This window comes from Telopea speciosissima, chromosome 5 (assembly GCF_018873765.1).
Source record: "Telopea speciosissima isolate NSW1024214 ecotype Mountain lineage chromosome 5, Tspe_v1, whole genome shotgun sequence".
In the NCBI taxonomy this organism is placed as follows: Eukaryota; Viridiplantae; Streptophyta; class Magnoliopsida; order Proteales; family Proteaceae; genus Telopea; species Telopea speciosissima.
This window is the reverse complement of record NC_057920.1, coordinates 23,455,336-23,473,244: the sequence shown is the minus strand read 5'-3', so window position 1 is coordinate 23,473,244 and position 17,909 is coordinate 23,455,336. Positions and strand designations below refer to the sequence as shown.

At 39.6% G+C, this 17,909-nt stretch overlaps 1 protein-coding gene across 2 annotated transcripts in view; it reads left to right on the top strand.

The window, feature by feature from the left end:
* The first annotated feature begins 923 nt into the window (after nucleotides 1–923).
* LOC122662080 (serine/threonine-protein kinase STY46-like) overlaps nucleotides 924–17,909 on the top strand; it is a 64,683-nt gene continuing 47,697 nt past the window's right edge. Inside the window, exons 1-4 of one of the 2 annotated variants that reach the window (XM_043857639.1) lie at nucleotides 924–1,196; nucleotides 1,770–1,884; nucleotides 8,463–8,554; nucleotides 8,753–8,872. In XM_043857639.1, coding sequence (XP_043713574.1) covers nucleotides 1,000–1,196; nucleotides 1,770–1,884; nucleotides 8,463–8,554; nucleotides 8,753–8,872 — 524 coding nt within the window. In that variant the 5' untranslated portion in view covers nucleotides 924–999. The remainder of the gene's footprint in view (nucleotides 1,197–1,769; nucleotides 1,885–8,462; nucleotides 8,555–8,752; nucleotides 8,873–17,909) is intronic. The other variant, XM_043857638.1, reaches the window with a different exon arrangement.

Genomic DNA, 17,909 nt, shown 5'->3' with positions numbered 1-17,909 from the left:
AATACCCAGGTATGGAGCATCATTCCTCATATTGCTTTCACTACGCAGTTACGTTGTTGCATTGGAGACCTGACTTGAGCGTCAGAGAGTCCTTGGCCAGAGCCACACCGACTCTTTTGTGCTCATCGCTTGATTTTTACAGGCTCATCCGTGGGCGAACTGAGCATCGGAGGTTTTCACCCACAACAGTACCAAAAAAAGAAAAAAAAAGGGGGAGAATTCAAAACGGTCTCATTTTGATTTTTTTACCCTTGCAAGTTGCAACCAAATCGGCGGAGATGCATAAAATACGTTTGTTTAACGGTTCGAATTGGTGGATTGGGATAAGCCACTTTTTATAAAGCGGGGGAGGTGGGAGATGATATCACGGACAAGCATTGTCATTTACTTTCTATATTTCCCAATTTAAATAAGATAAACCCGAGGTTGCTAATAAAGCATATTGGTAGGATCCACGTTGGCATGACTCGATGGGATCATGGGATGGGGTGCGCACTTCACCAAATCCAAAAAACTTTTTTTTTTTTGTTTTTAAAAACAAACGGCGCAACCGATGAGAAGGTGCGCTGCGCCCATGGCCACTACCCAGCACCACACTCGTGCAGTGTACTACTTACTTCCGCCGCTGTTCCATCTAAAGTCACTTTTATTGTTTGTAGTCAGTCTGTCATGTAAGTACAATAATAGAAAATATATTACTAATATCAACAAAATAACGAAGCTTGAAAAATAAACTTTAAAATCGTTATTTATTTATTTATTTTTGGTTCCATTTGCCTTTCCTTCTTTCTTCTACCGTTTGATCGATCTCTCCCTTCTCCTCTCTTCTCGTCGTTGTCTCCTTTTCTGTTTTTAGTAACAGTAAGCAATGAAAAGCCATCGTAGGCTGGCGTTGTTTCTTCGTGTTCGGATATAGTTTTTAGTTTTTATTTCGAAGCGAGATTATTGTTCGATTCTATACTCTGTTTTATTTTGTGTTTGTTGATTCGTTATTCTTTAATGACGATGGATGATAACGAGAGTTGCAGTAGCAGAGCTGTAGAATCATCATCACCTGCGCACCCTCGTCAGCAGAAACAGAAGCTTGAGGTGTATAACGAGGTGCTTCGTCGACTCAAGGAATCTAATCACGAGGAGGCTAATCTTCCTGGTTTTCATGACGATCTATGGTCTCATTTCAATCGACTGCCGACGAGGTATCTTAACCCTAGATTTATTCATCTCAATTCCATTTCATTTCATTTCTTTTATGGTTTGTTTTGTGTGGTTGTTGTTATTGTTTCTTTTCATTAACTGTTGTTTGTCATTCTCTTTGTTGTAGTTTTGCTTTATGAAGATTTTTGATTCCGATGTTTGAGAGATTGGCATCATAATCTTATGCATCTGGAATATGCTATTAGCATTCTTTGGTCATGCTGATCGTTCTGCTACTTTTTTGTTTGCCTGTTTTCCTTTGTTTCAGGTCGTGTTTGTAATGCACTTTAATATATTACTTTTTCGAATCGAATGTAGTATTACTGTATTGGCATGCTTTCAGACTGAGAAACACGAGATGATGAACAGAGCATGTTCATTCCTTTATGCTTAAAATAATGCATTTGGTATACATGTATATTATATTTTGTGTCTGGGTTGGGTTATGTGGTGTTTTGTCATTGTGTTCGTTGCTTCTATGGTCTGGCTTGCTAAGGTTGTGAAATTTTATTTTAATTTTTCACATCTTATTTGTTGGATGCTTGTTTTGAAGGAATTTATTTGCTGCATTGTAGGTATGCACTGGATGTGAATTCTGAGAGGGCCGAAGATGTTCTCACACACAAAAGATTACTGCAACTGGCGTATGAGTCTGATAAGAGACCAGCATTTGAGGTGCGCCTTGTGCAGGTAATTGATGTATTGCATTCTTAGCTTAGTATTTATATTAGTTATTCTTTGGCCATTGAGGAATTACCTTTCCCAAGGCTCACCTTATCTCAGGATAGATTTTCCTTGAAACTACTGTGCATATATATATATATATATATATATTTTTTTTTTTGGGGTAGAAAACTGCTGTGCATATTAACTGCTCATTTTGTTGTGTGCTTGCTGTACTATCGAGGGTTCTCTTTTTATGACATGAAAATAGTATCATGCATATCTCTCAGCATAGTTCAAAAACTCGCCAGCACTTTGGCGAAATTTCGAATATTTCGGTAGTTTCGAAGGCACCAAAATGAAACTCTATACAAAATATGAGAATGCCAGTGTTTCGACTGAAATATCCGAAATTTCGGTAATTTCTGTCACATCGTTTTGGTATTTTGCTCAATTTGGTCGTTTACTCCCAGAAACGGCCAAGCGAAATTTATGGGGAAAAATACACTGTTTCAGTGAAATTTCATTCATCTCGGTCTGATCGAAATGCTTAAATGAAACGAGTTTTCTAACTATGTCTGTCAGTGGTGACATATTAGTGTATTACTTTTGATAGTTTTTCCATTCAAAGATTCTTTTTTTTGGGTGAAACCATTCAAAGATTCTTATCCTTTTCGATATATGATTTTTCTGTGGGGGAGAGAAAACTTTATTCTGAAATCTGGAATTAAGTTCTCTAACTACTAAATTTTCATACATGTACATTGGTTATGCACTGATTCTCTTCTTTTTTTTTTATGAATGGTGATATTTTCTAAGTGTATAATGCCAGTTGGCCATATACAGCTACCACTTGGTGGATATGTGTGATAGATTAGAGCATCAGTATTTTTGGCAATAACATGGAAAATTACTCAACATCACACTAGGGAAAATCTGCTCTACATATCAAATACTTGTGAGACAAATAATTGCCAAAATATTTTCTAAGTGTATAATGCCAGTTTGGCCCTATACAGCTACCACTTGGTGGATAAGGGTGACAGATTAGAGCATCAGTATTTTTAGCAATAACATGGAAATTACTCAACATCATACTAGGGAAAATCTGCTGCATATCAAAACCTGATCGATGATTCCTCTGTCAAATACTTGTGAGAAAAATAATTGCCAAACTTGGGTTGATTGTCTAACTATTAGAAGCATTTAGAGGAGAGAAGATAGTTGAGAGAATGTGTTGGCTTGTCAGAGTGACAGAGGCCACCTTTTATTTATAGAGATGAGGAGAATTACAAATAAGGCATGCTACCTAGGGCTGACTCATAGGCCTTATCTAGCACGCGGATACAACAAATCTGGACATTACATATAGAACCAAACCAACTAAGAGAACCGGACCAAATCTTCAACACTATTCTTGTGGGTTCTAAAGATTCTACACATTTCCCCCCCACTATCTATTTGTTGACATTTCAGTTAGGTCTGGGCCTTTTGATGTAGGATCAAAGAGTTTCTTATTATTCAAGTTGACAATTACTGTTTCAGCTTGTAGAGCCAAATAGGGTTAACATGTGGATAGCTTTTGGGGATAGACCTTCAGAGTTCAGAGAAATAATGGAGAGACAAATAGGCAAAACTAAACAACTGGAAACCTATTGTAACCTAGTCTCATGACATAATACCCCTCTTATTGACTCCAGAGAAACACAAGAATATATGTTGACCCTTTCTGTTGGCTCACAATATCATTGCTCTTGCTGCTACAGAAACTGCCGTGTGGATAGGTTTTGGGGATAGACTTTCAGAGAAGTAAACGAGAAGCAAATACTCAAAACTAAACAACTGAAAACCTATTGTAACCTAGTCTCATGACACAATACCCCTCTTATTGAGTACTACCTGTTATTTAATGTGAGCAGGGCAAGATATTTGTATTTAAACAATCACTTTATGATTATATGGGCTTTTTAAACTTAAAGTCGTTCACTACGTGAGTCCTTGTGCTGGTGCTTTTTCGTTGAGGCTTGGGAGAGCATGAAATTCGGCCCATTAGTTGATGATACATTGCATTTTAAGGCACCAAACTTCACGCTGTTTTGATGTCGAAAGTATCTTGTATCCTGGTCTGTGTTGGTTTGAATGTTGGTTCAACTTGTTTGCATGCCAAGGAGCAGCTTCTATTATGCTGTTTTAGATTTCTTTCTATTTAACAATGTCACTTTGTAGGCTCAGGTTATTTGGCTTAATATTAAGTTTTAGGACATACATTGTTTAAAGCATGCCAGTATTGGGTTTCTCTACAGATGCCAAAATAATGTCTGGGCTGAAAAAAGAAAAATGAGCGGGTCATTGAGTGCAAATGAAGAATTTAAAGGCCAGCAGGTTTTTGTATTGGTGGCTTCTCAAAAATCACAATATTGTTCATTAGCAGAACTCATAATTGCACTGTAAGCTCTAATAACTCTCAATATCTCAGTCGACTTTACCCAAATTCTTGGAAAAACAGATTACTAAACTAAATACCTAGATCTGGCCTGTAGAACTCTTAATCACTATGGGCATTATCAGAAACTTGTAGTGTTGTTTCTTCCACCATCTCCTTTTTTCTACGAAGATAACAAAATTAAGGATCACATTATTGAAGCCCACATGTGTTTTATGAATTATATGCATGTATGATCAAGTCATTATTTACGAAGTATTGTCAATAATTATGCTCGAGCTGCTAGTCAACATTGACATGAAAATGCATCGTAGTATCAATTGTTAGAAGGGCCTTACTTTAAGTATCCAATACACAGAAAAAACTTTGATGGGATTTTCTTAGTAAATTACTGATCCCACAAGATAAAAAAGACACTGTTATGGCGCAGGGAAGAGAAAGCCAACGATCTAATCAGATACTAGACTTGAAATCTTATAGATTATATGAATTAATTTAAATGTCAGGAACTAACAGCAAGCCATGCACAATCACAATCTATATGCCGTCAGGCCGTAACTAGAATATTATTAATGTCAATAAAATCTTCTTCAGACCATGATGCAAATTTAAAATCAGAATATTAAATGGAAATATACTTCTAGACACAATTTAGAATTCTTAATGACACTAAGAAACTAACTTAGACTACTATTAGGACTTTAATTGAAAGCAGAAAATTAATTCCTAATACTAAACTGATTTTAAGCTCCTAAAGCAACTAGGAAAACATGAAACACTTGGCTGAATTACTAGACTTGTATGGACCCTTACCTACCTATTATTGGGCTCATAGGTCCGCGACAAGTTTAATGATTTAATCTGTAAACAAGTAGTCCTATGCCCATATAACTCATCCCTGGACCGAATTTAGGCCATGCAGGCCCAGTCAGGCACTCTTGTCTACATCTCGCTGCTTCATTTTTGTAATATATGTGCCTAAAAACATTAATTTACAAGTAAGAAAACTCTTCATATTGTGTTGGGTCAGAGATGAGGAGAGGATCAAGGTGGAATTAAGGTAGCAATACTCAAATGTGTATTAAGACAAAGACCAAATGAGAAAATGATTTCTTACTTCTGCTCTTTGTTTTTTCTTTTTTCTTTTTTTGGGAGAATCCATTAAAAGATGGGCAAGGTGCCAATCACAAAAAGGTTATCTAAACCCAGAACACATCAGACACTTAGAAAATAGTTTTTGCCAACGTGAAGTCAAAGCAGTGGACCTCTAGTTGATACTGTAATCGGCCCATATTTAAAGATTAAGTTAAGCATTCTGGTATTCCTTTCTTTTTAGATACTCTTGCACATGATTGTTGCATATAAACTCTAAAGCACTCCTTTTCACATTAGGCCTAAATTCATAGTTCAAAACTCGCTGGAATTTCAGAAATTTCGACGAGGCCGAGACAAAATAACAGGAGAATTAAGGAATCAGCACTGTTTCGGTTGAAATTTTGTTCATTTCGTTTGAAATTTTGGTCATTTCAGTCACGTCTACAGTGTAGAAAAAAATGCACTGTTTTGGCAAAAATTTCGGTCATTTCGTCCGTCCATCCCCCCCCCTCTGCGAAATGGCCAACGAAAACTCATGGCAAAAAATGCACTGTTTCAGTGAAATTTTGGTCAGCCACCATTAGTTGAATACTTGAATCTACCAGCACGGTCCCCTAAATTTCCCAAGAGACTGGACAGACCAAAAATACATGAGTAATTGATTCTATCTTTCCCTCCACAAGCAGTCTGCCACCCACTGAATCTGAGATAGTCCACAGTAAAAACCTTGTCAACAATAGTCCAAACTCCAAAGACAGAATTTGACCTTACTTCTATATTACTATGTTGAGTTTGAAGTAGTGATAAGCAGATTACTAATGCTAAGTTAGAAGTTAGAACTTTTGGAGATTTCACCTTAAAGTTGTTCGTCTTAGATATATCTTTTACTAGATAAAGTATTCATGGTGGCGTTGGAGCTAAATTTTCAAATCCATGCTCATTTTAATGGCTTATAAAACTTCCATAGTCGTCAAGGCCCAGGCCTCGGTTATGTGACAGGCCAGGCATTGAGGCCCAAGGCGACCAGTTACCTTATGTGGTTAAGGTGCTCAGACCTTAAAACCCAACTGCGGGCTTTCCATTGTTATAATTCCTATGCATTTCTCATTTCTATCCGTATAAATTTCTATGACACCATTTCTACCCCTTTGTGTTTTATATTTTGACCTTTATAACCCGACATAACACCATAGTTGTGGCGTTGAGGCGGTTTTGTTGGGGCCTAGGCGATAACCGCCTTATTGCAGGGCGCCTTGTACTGGTGTTTATTGGTATCGAACCTGGTATTGGCCCTTATTTATGCTAAATATCATTTGTAATTAATTTCATTTACTTAAGATATTATTCATGAATAAGTAAATACCCCCTATTTGAATCCAATAAAAATAGTTAAAAAATAAAATTCCAAAAGGATAAAAAGTCAACCCCCAAGTTTAAGAAAAAAAACTGGATTTTCGGTGGTAGGTGAAATTTTCAACTTTCAAATGTTGGGGTTTTTCTCAAATCTAAAATTGTATAAATCTTAATATGGTAAAACATTGCTAAAAACCAAAAGTGCGGTAAAATATTCATTTATTTTGATATATAAAAAAAATCTTTTCATTCAGAGTGATTTTGATATCATTTGCACAGACCAAATAAGGTTTGACCGGAACATAACTTCTTCAATATAAATCAGATTTAAGCAATTTTGGATTTGTTGGAAAACTGGTTTTGTGCTCTACCTAATACAAAAAGTCTCATGTAAAAATAAAATCATTTGACTAGTCAAACTTCTTAGAGAACAAGAACGTCTCTCTAAATCAAGAGCAATTTAATTACTTATAGATAAGATCATATTTTCTAATAACAATATAAACCAAATGTATGTTTGATTGTTTCAAACTTCCAATAGCTTGCTTCTTTAGTTCTGCTGTCTTCTAGTTCTATGCTGATTTTTGATGACTTGATGTGGCTTGATGACTTGAGGTGACTTAATGTTGATTTTTGATTACTTGAGGAGGCTTAATGTTGATTTTTGATAATATAAGGTATATATTGTAGCACACTAAATAATGTTAAAAAAGGGAGGAAATAAAAAATAACACTTGAGGGCGTTCTGGTCGCCTAAGCGCTTAGACACCTCTCTACCGCCTTGGGTCGCCTTGACAACTATGCATAACACCCCCCCCCCCCCCAAAAAAAAAAAAGGGGGGGGGGAAGGGTTCGTAAAGAAGGCACGTACCTGTAGTATAAAGCCTGGGGCGTAAGATATAGTCTTTGTCTTGGCACCTGAGACCTGCCTAGGCTCCATGGCAGCTGGCCTTTGCCTTGCTGTGATGAGTGATGACAACCTACTCGAAAAAATAGTAAATCATTATCTAGTACATAATTTATTGTCCAAATAGCATCCATGCTTGTTAAACAAAAGTTCCCTTGATGCATTGCCTAGAAGCGATTCTCATTCATGCATTTAACGCCATCCTTTTGAATATAACTAAATGAAGAGATTCATTTAATCTTTTTTCAGTTTCATTTTCTGTTGTATATCCACTTGTAGATGGCTTCAGTGCCTTGCATTTCTGCTGTTGGTTGTGAGGCTGCAAAAGGGTGAGAATGATTAAAATCTAGCACTGGGATGTTAAACACCAACCTAGTATGGAGTGATAAAGGTCGGGAAAATTCTTCGTGGTTTTGGAATCAGTCAATAGCTTTTAGACCAATTTGATGTAGGTTGGCCTGCTAATGACCAACTGATCTGCAATGAGAGTTTCAACATGAAAATGATACTTAGTTTTCCAATTGATCAGAAGAATAGAATGATTAGAATCTTAGAATCCCTGATTGGAACCTTTCAGTAGTATTTGGCATGGAAGATTTGCAGTAAAATCACTTGACACCTGAGAGGAGATTGCATTCACAATCCTTGCTTAATGCTTTAGAAAATACTCCCCCAAAATTTCTAAATTCTGCATGATGAAGATTTTTTTTTTGGGGGGGGGGGTTCAGTTTGACTAATTTTGATCATGTAAGCATTGAAAGTGTGAAACTTAGGTACAATGTTTTTTTTCAATTTCTTTCTGTGAAGGTTATGCGTAATGGAAGTTCTGTTGATTCCATCCACTCAAACTCTTCAAGCAATGGAGCACAAAGTTCTTTCAGTCAACCCAGCAGACAGAGGTCAGTTTTCTTTTTAATATATTCATAGTATGTCTTGTTTTGTTGTTTTGCATGTCTAAGATGCTTTTTCATTGGAGGCAGTGTGTTCATGAGTTTTTGCTTCTTTTCAATTTCAATTCTCATTCCTTTCTATTTGATTTTTCTTTCACTGATTACGGCCTTTTTTTTTGATTGTCCGACTCCCTTTGGATTCTTTAGCATTCATCCTCCTCCTGCATTTGGTTCATCACCCAATCTTGAATCCCTTGCACTTGGAGCAAACAGCTCACATATTGAAGATGGAGTTAATGCTGTGCATGACAATCCACAGTTTTCCCGGTAAGACAACGGAAAGTTATCTCATTAAGTTACCTTTTTTTTAGTAGTTATATTTCTCTTTCTCTTGCATGCGTATGCTTATGCACTTCATAATTGTCAAGGAGTCGCCTTGGTTTTTTTCCTCCTCGACCGCCTTGGGTCTCCTAGCCGCCTTGACAACTATGATGCACATTGAAGTTCTCAAGCATTGGGTACAATATGCTAAGAAATATTCCCTACTTGTTTTTGTGCTATACAACCGAAACAGTGAAATCAGTATGTTTGATGACTAGTTTACTTCTGTTGATTGTGTAAGTGATCTTTCTAATGCATAAAATCCTTGGTATTGAATATTTCTGGCTATCGTAGGTTAGACAGATAGTGTCACAAAGGAAATTTTCTTTGCTTGAGCTGCTACAATTATATGTTGATTGATTGAATGATGGAAAATTGTTTCTTGACATGCTGGGTAATAAAACGAGATGTGCCAATGAAATTGTGCTAGTAAATATATGTTTGAATTTGGTGTCAAATTTGCACGTTGCCTCACATCTCAGTTATTTTCTTTAAATTCCTTATTATTTTTCTGGGAATCAACTGTTTAATTGATAGTTGTAGATGACCCAATATAATTCCGCCCAAGAAATAATTAAAAATATCATATGTACTATACAAATCCAGTTTCTTCTCATTCATATTGTGTTCTCTAAATCATTACATGTTCATGCCTGAAAAATATTTAAAGTGATCATGTTTTCTACAATATATTCTTTATTTTCTTTACTGATTCCAGTTATTTGATTTAAAAAGTCTTCCAAATATTTGTCCGATTAGTTTTCTATAGAAATCCTGCAAATGTCATTAGTTTGCCAAGAGCTTTTACTGCTTACGATTTCACATCAGTATCCATTTTTGATTGTTGACTATGTTTTCATATTAGTCGTAGAAGAACATATATTATCGTATTTTCCCTTTCTATAACCTTCCAAGATTTATTTACTCCATCATTCATAGAACAAAAAAAAAATTTTAAGCTACATTTTCCACGATTTTCCTGTTAAGTTTCAGAGGAAAACAAAAGATCCAAAGCATCTATCATTTTCTTTGTCCAAATTTTTGAGGAAGAAATTTTCGGGTGTTGTTCGTTTCTTTGCTGGGGGGGCGGTTTCCTTTTTCATATTTTTGTGGGGGGGGGGGGGGGAGGGGAGTCCACTTGATTTCATGGATGTGAAAATCTCATGCTCTTTGAACATGATTGGAGACAACAAAATTTAGTTGAAGAGGAAGTAGTAAAATATGTGAACAGAAGATCTTGGTAGTTCACTGTTGAAAGTACTGAGCTGAAGATGTAAGTTCCCACTGCCATGTCCGATTCCCCTCCGGCGGCCCTGCCCACCAGTTCCTCCCTCTCCCTTTCTCCTTCCCCTCAAAACCTCTCCTCCCACTTTTCTCCTTCCCTCCCTGATACTGGCGTCAAGACCTGGAACTCTCTCTTCGGAACCACCTCCTCCTCTGCTAGGGAAGGATACCCTCTCCGCTTCGTTCCTCCTTCCCTTGTTGGTGACCAATTAGTCGGCGTCTGTCCGTCAGGGCTTCTTGACTCTGAAATCTCCAAATGGTCGAACTGCTTGGTAGGTCATTTCCTTGGGAGCAGACCTCCCTTCAACATTGTCAAATCATCTCTATCTAAGCAATGCCTTTCCCTTGGGACCATGGATACCTTCTTTCTTGAATCTGGTATTTTTGTTTTCAATTTCTCTGATGAAGATGATAAACTAAAAGCCCTTGAGGGTGGCCCCTGGCATGTGGGGAAAAATCCAATCTTCCTTTGCCTGTGGGATCACCATCTGCAGCTAAACAAGGTTGATTTCCACTCCATCCCTCTTTGGATCACGCTGCCTTGCTCCACTTCTGGTGTGAAAAGGGTCTCAGTATTATCGGATCTGTCGTCGGCAAACCCCTGTACTCTGATAAAAGAACCAAAAAGATGGATCGGTTGTCTTTCGCTCGGATCTGTGTTCTTGTCTCTGCTGATGCTCTCCCTCCATCCTCAGTCTCCATCTTTGATGATGATGGCTTCTCTTTCCAGCAGAAGATTGTCTTTGAAAGAATCCCGCCTCAGTGTGTTGTTTGCAATGTTTTCGGTCATCCCACCCAAGCCTGCAATCCCTTGAAACCTGCTTCCACTGGGTGTTATGGAACTCTTCTCGCGAGTACCCTGCCGCTGCTGTGAGTGTAGTCGACCCTAGCTGGGTGCGAAATAGTTCCCTTGTCGTGGTCGGTGAAGAAGCCCTCCCAAGTTCCATAGCAGCAACAAAAGGCCCTGGTTCCTCTATCCACCCTGCTAATCATGGTCGGAGAAGAAGCCGTAGTCGACAATCTCGCTGCAAGGACCTCCCGGCATCGGGCTCTAGGCCTCGTCGTCCTCCCTCTGGACCGTGGGTTCCCCTTCCTGCTACCGCTGGTCCAAACAGATTCGAAATTCTCCGGACTGCCGGCCTCTGCGACGGTGAAGCTTTCGCTTCCCCCGAGGAGCTGTCCTCCAACCCTACTCCCCCTAGCCTATTGACCTGTCACTGTCCTTCTCTAGGCCCCTCTGACCCTCTTCCTGATGATAAGTCACCGTCTCCCCCTGTGCTTGACAATCTGTCGCCCTCTCCCCATGTGCTGTTCTCTTCAACATCTCTTCCCTCGAATCTGGGGATCACCTCTTTTCTCAAAAAACAAGCCAAGTCCTTTTTGTTCCCACGTTCTTCTCTTGCCCCGATTTTACCTACCCCTGCTGTGGGCCCTCCTTTGGTTCCTTTACCCATTCTCTCCCAAACCCGGGCCTCCACCCATCCCTCTTTGGCTAAGGCAGCTGGGTCAAATGGATCAAACCCCCCCTTTCATCTCGGCCCATTAGTCTAACTCTTCCGGCCTTACCCTCCCTGATTTGGGCCTTAAATCCAATTCTGCTTTGAATCCCCCTGCACACCAGTCTACTGCTCCCCCGCCTCTTCATGTTTTTCGTCGTCGTATTCCCAACTCCCCTCCTTTCCCTAAGAAATGTCCCTACATTACCTACTCCTTGGCCGGTCCGGAGATGAATTCGCCTCTCAGCCTGGATGTCAGAGATCCCGCTTATTGTTGCGAGACTCGAGACCAGGGATAGAGGGTCTTCGTGGTGCTTGGCTTGGTCGTCTCAGTAAGCCAGGCGTTATTTTATTCGCTGTTTTTTTGTAAGGGCTTTTGCCCCTTTTGTTTTGTCCTTGCCTTTTGGTAGGGCTTTTGTTGGCTCATGCTTGTATGTTCTTTCCCCTCCCCCCTTTCTTCCTTTGGTAATTGAATTATTTATTCATCCAAAAAATAAATAAATAAATAAATTATGTGAATAATTTTGTTGATGTGATGGATGGGGAAGAAGTTCGGTCTAGTCTCAAATTGAGTGTAAATACTGCTCTAAGGAGGGTATTACGTTTTATTTCATTGCAGTTTGCTTTCTATGTCAGAATCCATGTCTGCTGATGAAATACTGAATGAGAGCTGATCACATGGTGTTCCCTATATGATGTTTTGTTATCTTGAATCTGCTTCTATTGCTGTGAATTTCTGATTGTTATGTTGTATAGGATATTCTCTTCTGAAGGGTTATCAGTTTAGAATTGTGGGACAAGTTAAAAGATTGTTGTAAGAATTTCATTGTAGGTTATGAAAATGGCAATGACTATGGTTGTGAATGGTGTCCAAACTTTGGGCCTGTGTAAGTTGATGTATTGAAATTCACATGTTTCTTCTTTCTTTTTTTTTGTTGGGGGGGGGGGGGGGGGAGGGGCATGTGAATCTTGTCGTGAATGAAATTTGTTAAAATAGGCTACTTTACCTGATAGAGGTAATTTAGTCCTAGTTTTATTGTGTTTTTTCTTTTTCAGTTTTCTCTCTTTTTCTGTTTTTTCCCCCTCAGCCAATCTCTATTTTGGCATTCCTAGTGGGAATAGGAATTCCTAATAGGATTAGGCTGAGGTGGCATTCCTACTTCTACTTTGACTACTTGTAATTCTGGTTATTATAAATAAAGGGCCTGGATGATCGATTTTGATCATTCAAGCATTCATTCTCAAGGCTGTTTACATGGTATCAGAGCCACCTCTGATCTAATGAGCAGCCCCTCGATTTTTTTGGTTTCTTTCTCTCTAGACTCTCTCGGCTTCTGGTTTTCTGCATCTCCACCACTGTCGGACTCTCTATCTCACTCAGGGCAGCAGCTTTGAGGTGATCCAATGAAGATTTAGCTGCTGCCCTCAATGACACCTCACTGAAGATTATACAAACTTGGGTGTGATCAGATCTGCCGCAGGTTTCCTCCAACCTTGGAGATCGAGCTGCTTCCTTCTCAAGCTGGATTTCTGTGTTGTTTTTTTGGAGATTTATCCTTGCCCTTACTGATCTACACCTTTACTTTCAGATTGCAGCTTTGAATCCAAACTACATTAGATTCAAACCTGCGATTGATTTGCATTCAGCTATTCCTAAATTTTTTCAAATTTAGGGTTTCTTATTCCATCATCAGAAGGTTCTGATTTTTTGAGGGCTTATTCCCTACCACCTGCAGGGAATTGGATCAGAGCTATTTTTGACGGCTAAATTTGTGGGAATTTTAAAACCCGTATCTTCTACACTTACATGATGTCTGACATCACTTCAGCTGACTCTGATGGATCTTCTCGACCAGAGTATCTTCCTTTTGCTTCTCCCACCAAGCTAGATGGGACAAATTATCTAATGTGGCCCAGATCCACTTACCTTACGATTGCTGGTCGTGGCTACACAGGACACCTTACAAGCACTACTCCCATCCCTACTGAAGAAGGAGCTGCTCAGACTGATTATCTACTGACTCCATGGTCATGTCATATCTTATTCATTCTATGCATCCTTCAATTGCATCGGACTACCTTCTCCTAGACACTGCTGCCCAGATATGGAAGGCTGCTAAAGACACCTATTCACAGGTAGGGAATGATGCTCAGGTCTATGAATTAAGGAAAAAAACCCATGACACCAAGCAGAATGATTTATCCATCCCTCAATACTATGCTGAACTTCACAAGTGTTGGCAAGAAATTGATCATTACTCTGATTATCAGCCCACTATTGCCACTGACATTGTTACCTACAGAAAGCATGTCGATAAAATTAGGGTTTATGATTTTTTGGTTGGCCTTAATATGGAATACGACCCAATTAGGGTTCAGATTCTAGGCAAGGATCCTTTCCCTACACTAGAACAGTCCTATGCTTTGGTTAATAGTGAAGATCGCCGAAGAATTGCTATGCTTAACACTACACTTCCTGATCGATCCGCCTTGCACATTGGGGCTGGTTCTACTCCTTCGGTTGCTGATACTTCTAAATCTAAGAAAACAGCAATTAAATGTGAGCATTGTGGCAAGTTGTGGCACACTAAGGCCACCTGTTGGAAGATACATGGCAAACCAACCGACTTTGATGCTAAACGTGCTGCTCGAAAATCGAAAAACAAAGCTAATCATATTGAGGTTGTCACTCCTGCTCCTCCTACTGACACTGGCCTATCCAAGGATGAACTTCAGGCTTTCCGTCGTATGTTACAGGCTTCTGCTGCTTCTACTACATCAACACCTGCCAGTTCTTCCACTCCTCCGGTTCACATTAAGCCCACTCAGGTATTTCTTTTGCTGGTCATTGTGCATCGGTAGTCTCCTCTCCCTGGATCATAGACTCCGGTGCCACTGATTATATGACTGGTTCTTCCAGCCTCTTTACTCGTTACTCTCCTACATCTGGTAAAGATAAAGTACGGGTGGCTGATGGCTCTCTCTCTTCTATCTCTGGGAAGGGCTCTATCAGTTGCACTCCTTCCTTACCTTTATCCTCTGTTTTACATATTCCTAAATTTACCACTAATCTTCTTTCCATCAGTAGTCTTACCCGTGATTTAAATTGCAAAGTAACTTTTTTTCCTTCTCACTGTGTGTTTCAGGATCTGGCAACGGGGGCGACGATTGGATGTGGTAAGATGCATGGTGGATTGTACCTGCTTGATAATGGGAGTCCTACTTCACCACCACTTTTGGCTTCTCCTATACATCAAAGCGTGTTAGTTTCTTCTGAACTTCAACAATGGCATAACAGACTAGGTCACCCCCCTTTAGGAACATTATCCCTTTTATTTCCAGCATTGCTAAAGAATGTCATAGAAACGAATTTGTTGTGAAGCCTGTGTTTTGGCTAAACAACATCGTTCTACTTATTCCATTTCTAATAAAAGAAGTTCTCCTTTTAATCTTATTCATTTTGATGTTTGGGGTCCTAGCCGGAAACCATCTCTTAAAGGCCATCGTTGGTTTGTTTCTTTTATTGATTGTTATTCTAGGAGTACATGGGTCTATTTAATGCACAACAAAAGTGAAGTTTTTTCTTGTTTTCAAAATTTTCATAAGATGATTCAAACCCAATACAATGCCACTCTCAAGATATTGCGAAGTGACAATGGTAAAGAATATATGGATGGTTAGTTCCAACACTACCTTGCTGCCCATGGTATACTCCATCAAACCAGTTGTGTCGATACCCCAGCTCAAAATGGTGTGGCTGAAAGGAAAAACCGCCACCTCCTTGAGGTGACTCGGGCTCTTATGTTTGCCCATTCTGTTCCTTCCCAATATTGGGGAGATGCTGTCCTGACTGCTGCCTATCTCATCAATAGGCTGCATACTCGAGTCCTTGACTCTGACACCCCTGCTTCTTTACTGCAGGGTTCTTCCTCCTTTGTCATCCCACCTAAAATTTTTGGTTGTGTTTGTTATGTTCGTCATACCCGCTCTCCGGGCAAGCTCGAACCCTGTGGGGTCCGTTGTATTTTTTTGGGGATATTCTCCATCTCAAAAGGGATATAAGTGTTCCATCCTCCTACACGTCATACCTTCACCAGTGTGGATGTTGTCTTTCATGAAACTCTCTCCTATTATCAATCCACACCTCTTCAGGGGGAGACTTTCAGCGAAGATGCTGAAAATCCTATTGGTGACAATTCCCTTCAGGGGGAGATGACTCCAGTCCAACAAACCATTAGGGAATTTCAGAAAAAAATTAACGACTCTAATCTCAAAACCTATCACAGGGGACATTCCAAATACAAGCAGCTCCCATCCACTGCAGCACCAACACCACCACAGTCGTCGGCCTTGGAACTAGATCAATCTCCAGGTAACATATCTTCTCCTTCTTCTCCTAATTTACCTATTGCTCATTGTAAAGGTATTCGGGCTTGTACCCAGCATCCCATTTCTCATGTAGTCTCTTATGACTCCCTTTCTCCATCCTTTCGTACATTTGTCTCTTCTCTTTCTTCTGTTCGTATTCCCCAAAATTGGCAGGAAGCTTTTACGGATGGAAAGTGGAAAGCAGTAATGATGGAAGAAATGCAAGCCTTAAATAAGAATGATACATGGGAACTTGTGGTTCTTCCTCCAGGAAAGAAACCAGTTGGATGTAAGTGGGTGTTTGTGGTGAAACAGAAGGTAGATGGCACTATGGATCGATACAAAGCACGTTTGCTTGCAAAGGGATTTACTCAGACTTATGGGATCGATTATCAGGAGACTTTTGCACCAGTTGCAAAATTAAACACCGTCAGAGTGCTACTTTCTTGTGCAGTGAATCTAGGCTGGGAGTTACAACAATTAGATGTGAAGAATGCTTTCCTCCATGGAGAACTTGACGAGGAAGTGTATATGGACATTCCACCAGGTTTCTCTTGTGATAAAACCAGCGGGAAAGTTTGTAAATTGAAGCGTGCTTTATATGGGCTGAAACAGTCCCCTCGTGCTTGGTTTGGACGATTTCACAAGGCAATGGTCTCTGTGGGTTATAAGCAGAGCAATGCTGATCATACCTTGTTTATCAAGAAAAATGGTGAAAAGGTAACCCTCCTAATAGTTTATGTGGATGATATTTTAGTGACCGGGAATGACAATCATGAAATCACCCAGTTGAAGGCTTACCTTGGGCGAGAATTTGAAATAAAGGATCTGGGAAAACTAAAGTACTTTCTAGGGATAGAAGTTGCTCGGTCTTCTAAAGGCATCTTTCTTTCTCAAAGGAAGTACATCCTAGATTTATTGACCGAGACTGGGATGCTAGGGTGTCATCCTTCTAATACACCTATGGATGCTACTACCAGACTTAAAGAAAAGGAGGGACCACCGGTCGACAAAGGTCGTTATCAAAGATTGGTTGGTTAGCTCATTTATCTGTTTCATACAAGACCTGACATAGCAGTATCTGTTTGTATGGTCAGTCAGTTCATCCATGATCCGCATTCCTCTCACATGGATGCTGTTATCCGGATCCTTCGGTATTTAATCTCAGCACCGGGAAAATGAATTCTTTTGTCTCCGAATGGCCATCTTTGTGTCGAAGCATATACTGATGCAGATTGGGCTGGTTCCTCTGATAGAAAGTCCATTTTTGGCTATTGCTCGTTTGTTGGTGGCAACCTTGTTACGTGGCGTGGTAAAAAGCAGAACGTAGTGGCAAGGTCTAGTGCTGAAGCTGAGTTTCGTGCTATGACATAAGGTATTTGTGAGATGTTATGGCTCAAAGGTTTATTACAAGATATTGGTACTCCTGTTCATCTTCCCATGATGTTATATTGTGACAACAAGCCTGCTATTAGCATTGCTCACAATCCTGTTCAGCATGATCGTACGAAGCATGTGGAGGTTGACAGGCATTTTATTAAAGAAAAGTTGGAAGGAGGGCTGGTGTGTATTCCTTTTGTGCAATTTGTTGACCAGCTTGCTGATGTGTTCACTAAAGGCTTAAGTGGCAAGGTTTTTCATCCTATTCTGGCCAAGTTGGGCATGGTTGGTATTTATGCTCCAACTTGAGGGGGAGTGTTAAAATAGGCTACTTTACCCGATAGAGGTAATTTAGTCCTAATTTTATTGTGTTTTATCTTTTTCAGTTTTCTCTCTTTTTCAGTTTTTTCCCCCTCAGCCGATCTCTATTTTGGCATTCCTAGTGGGAATAGGAA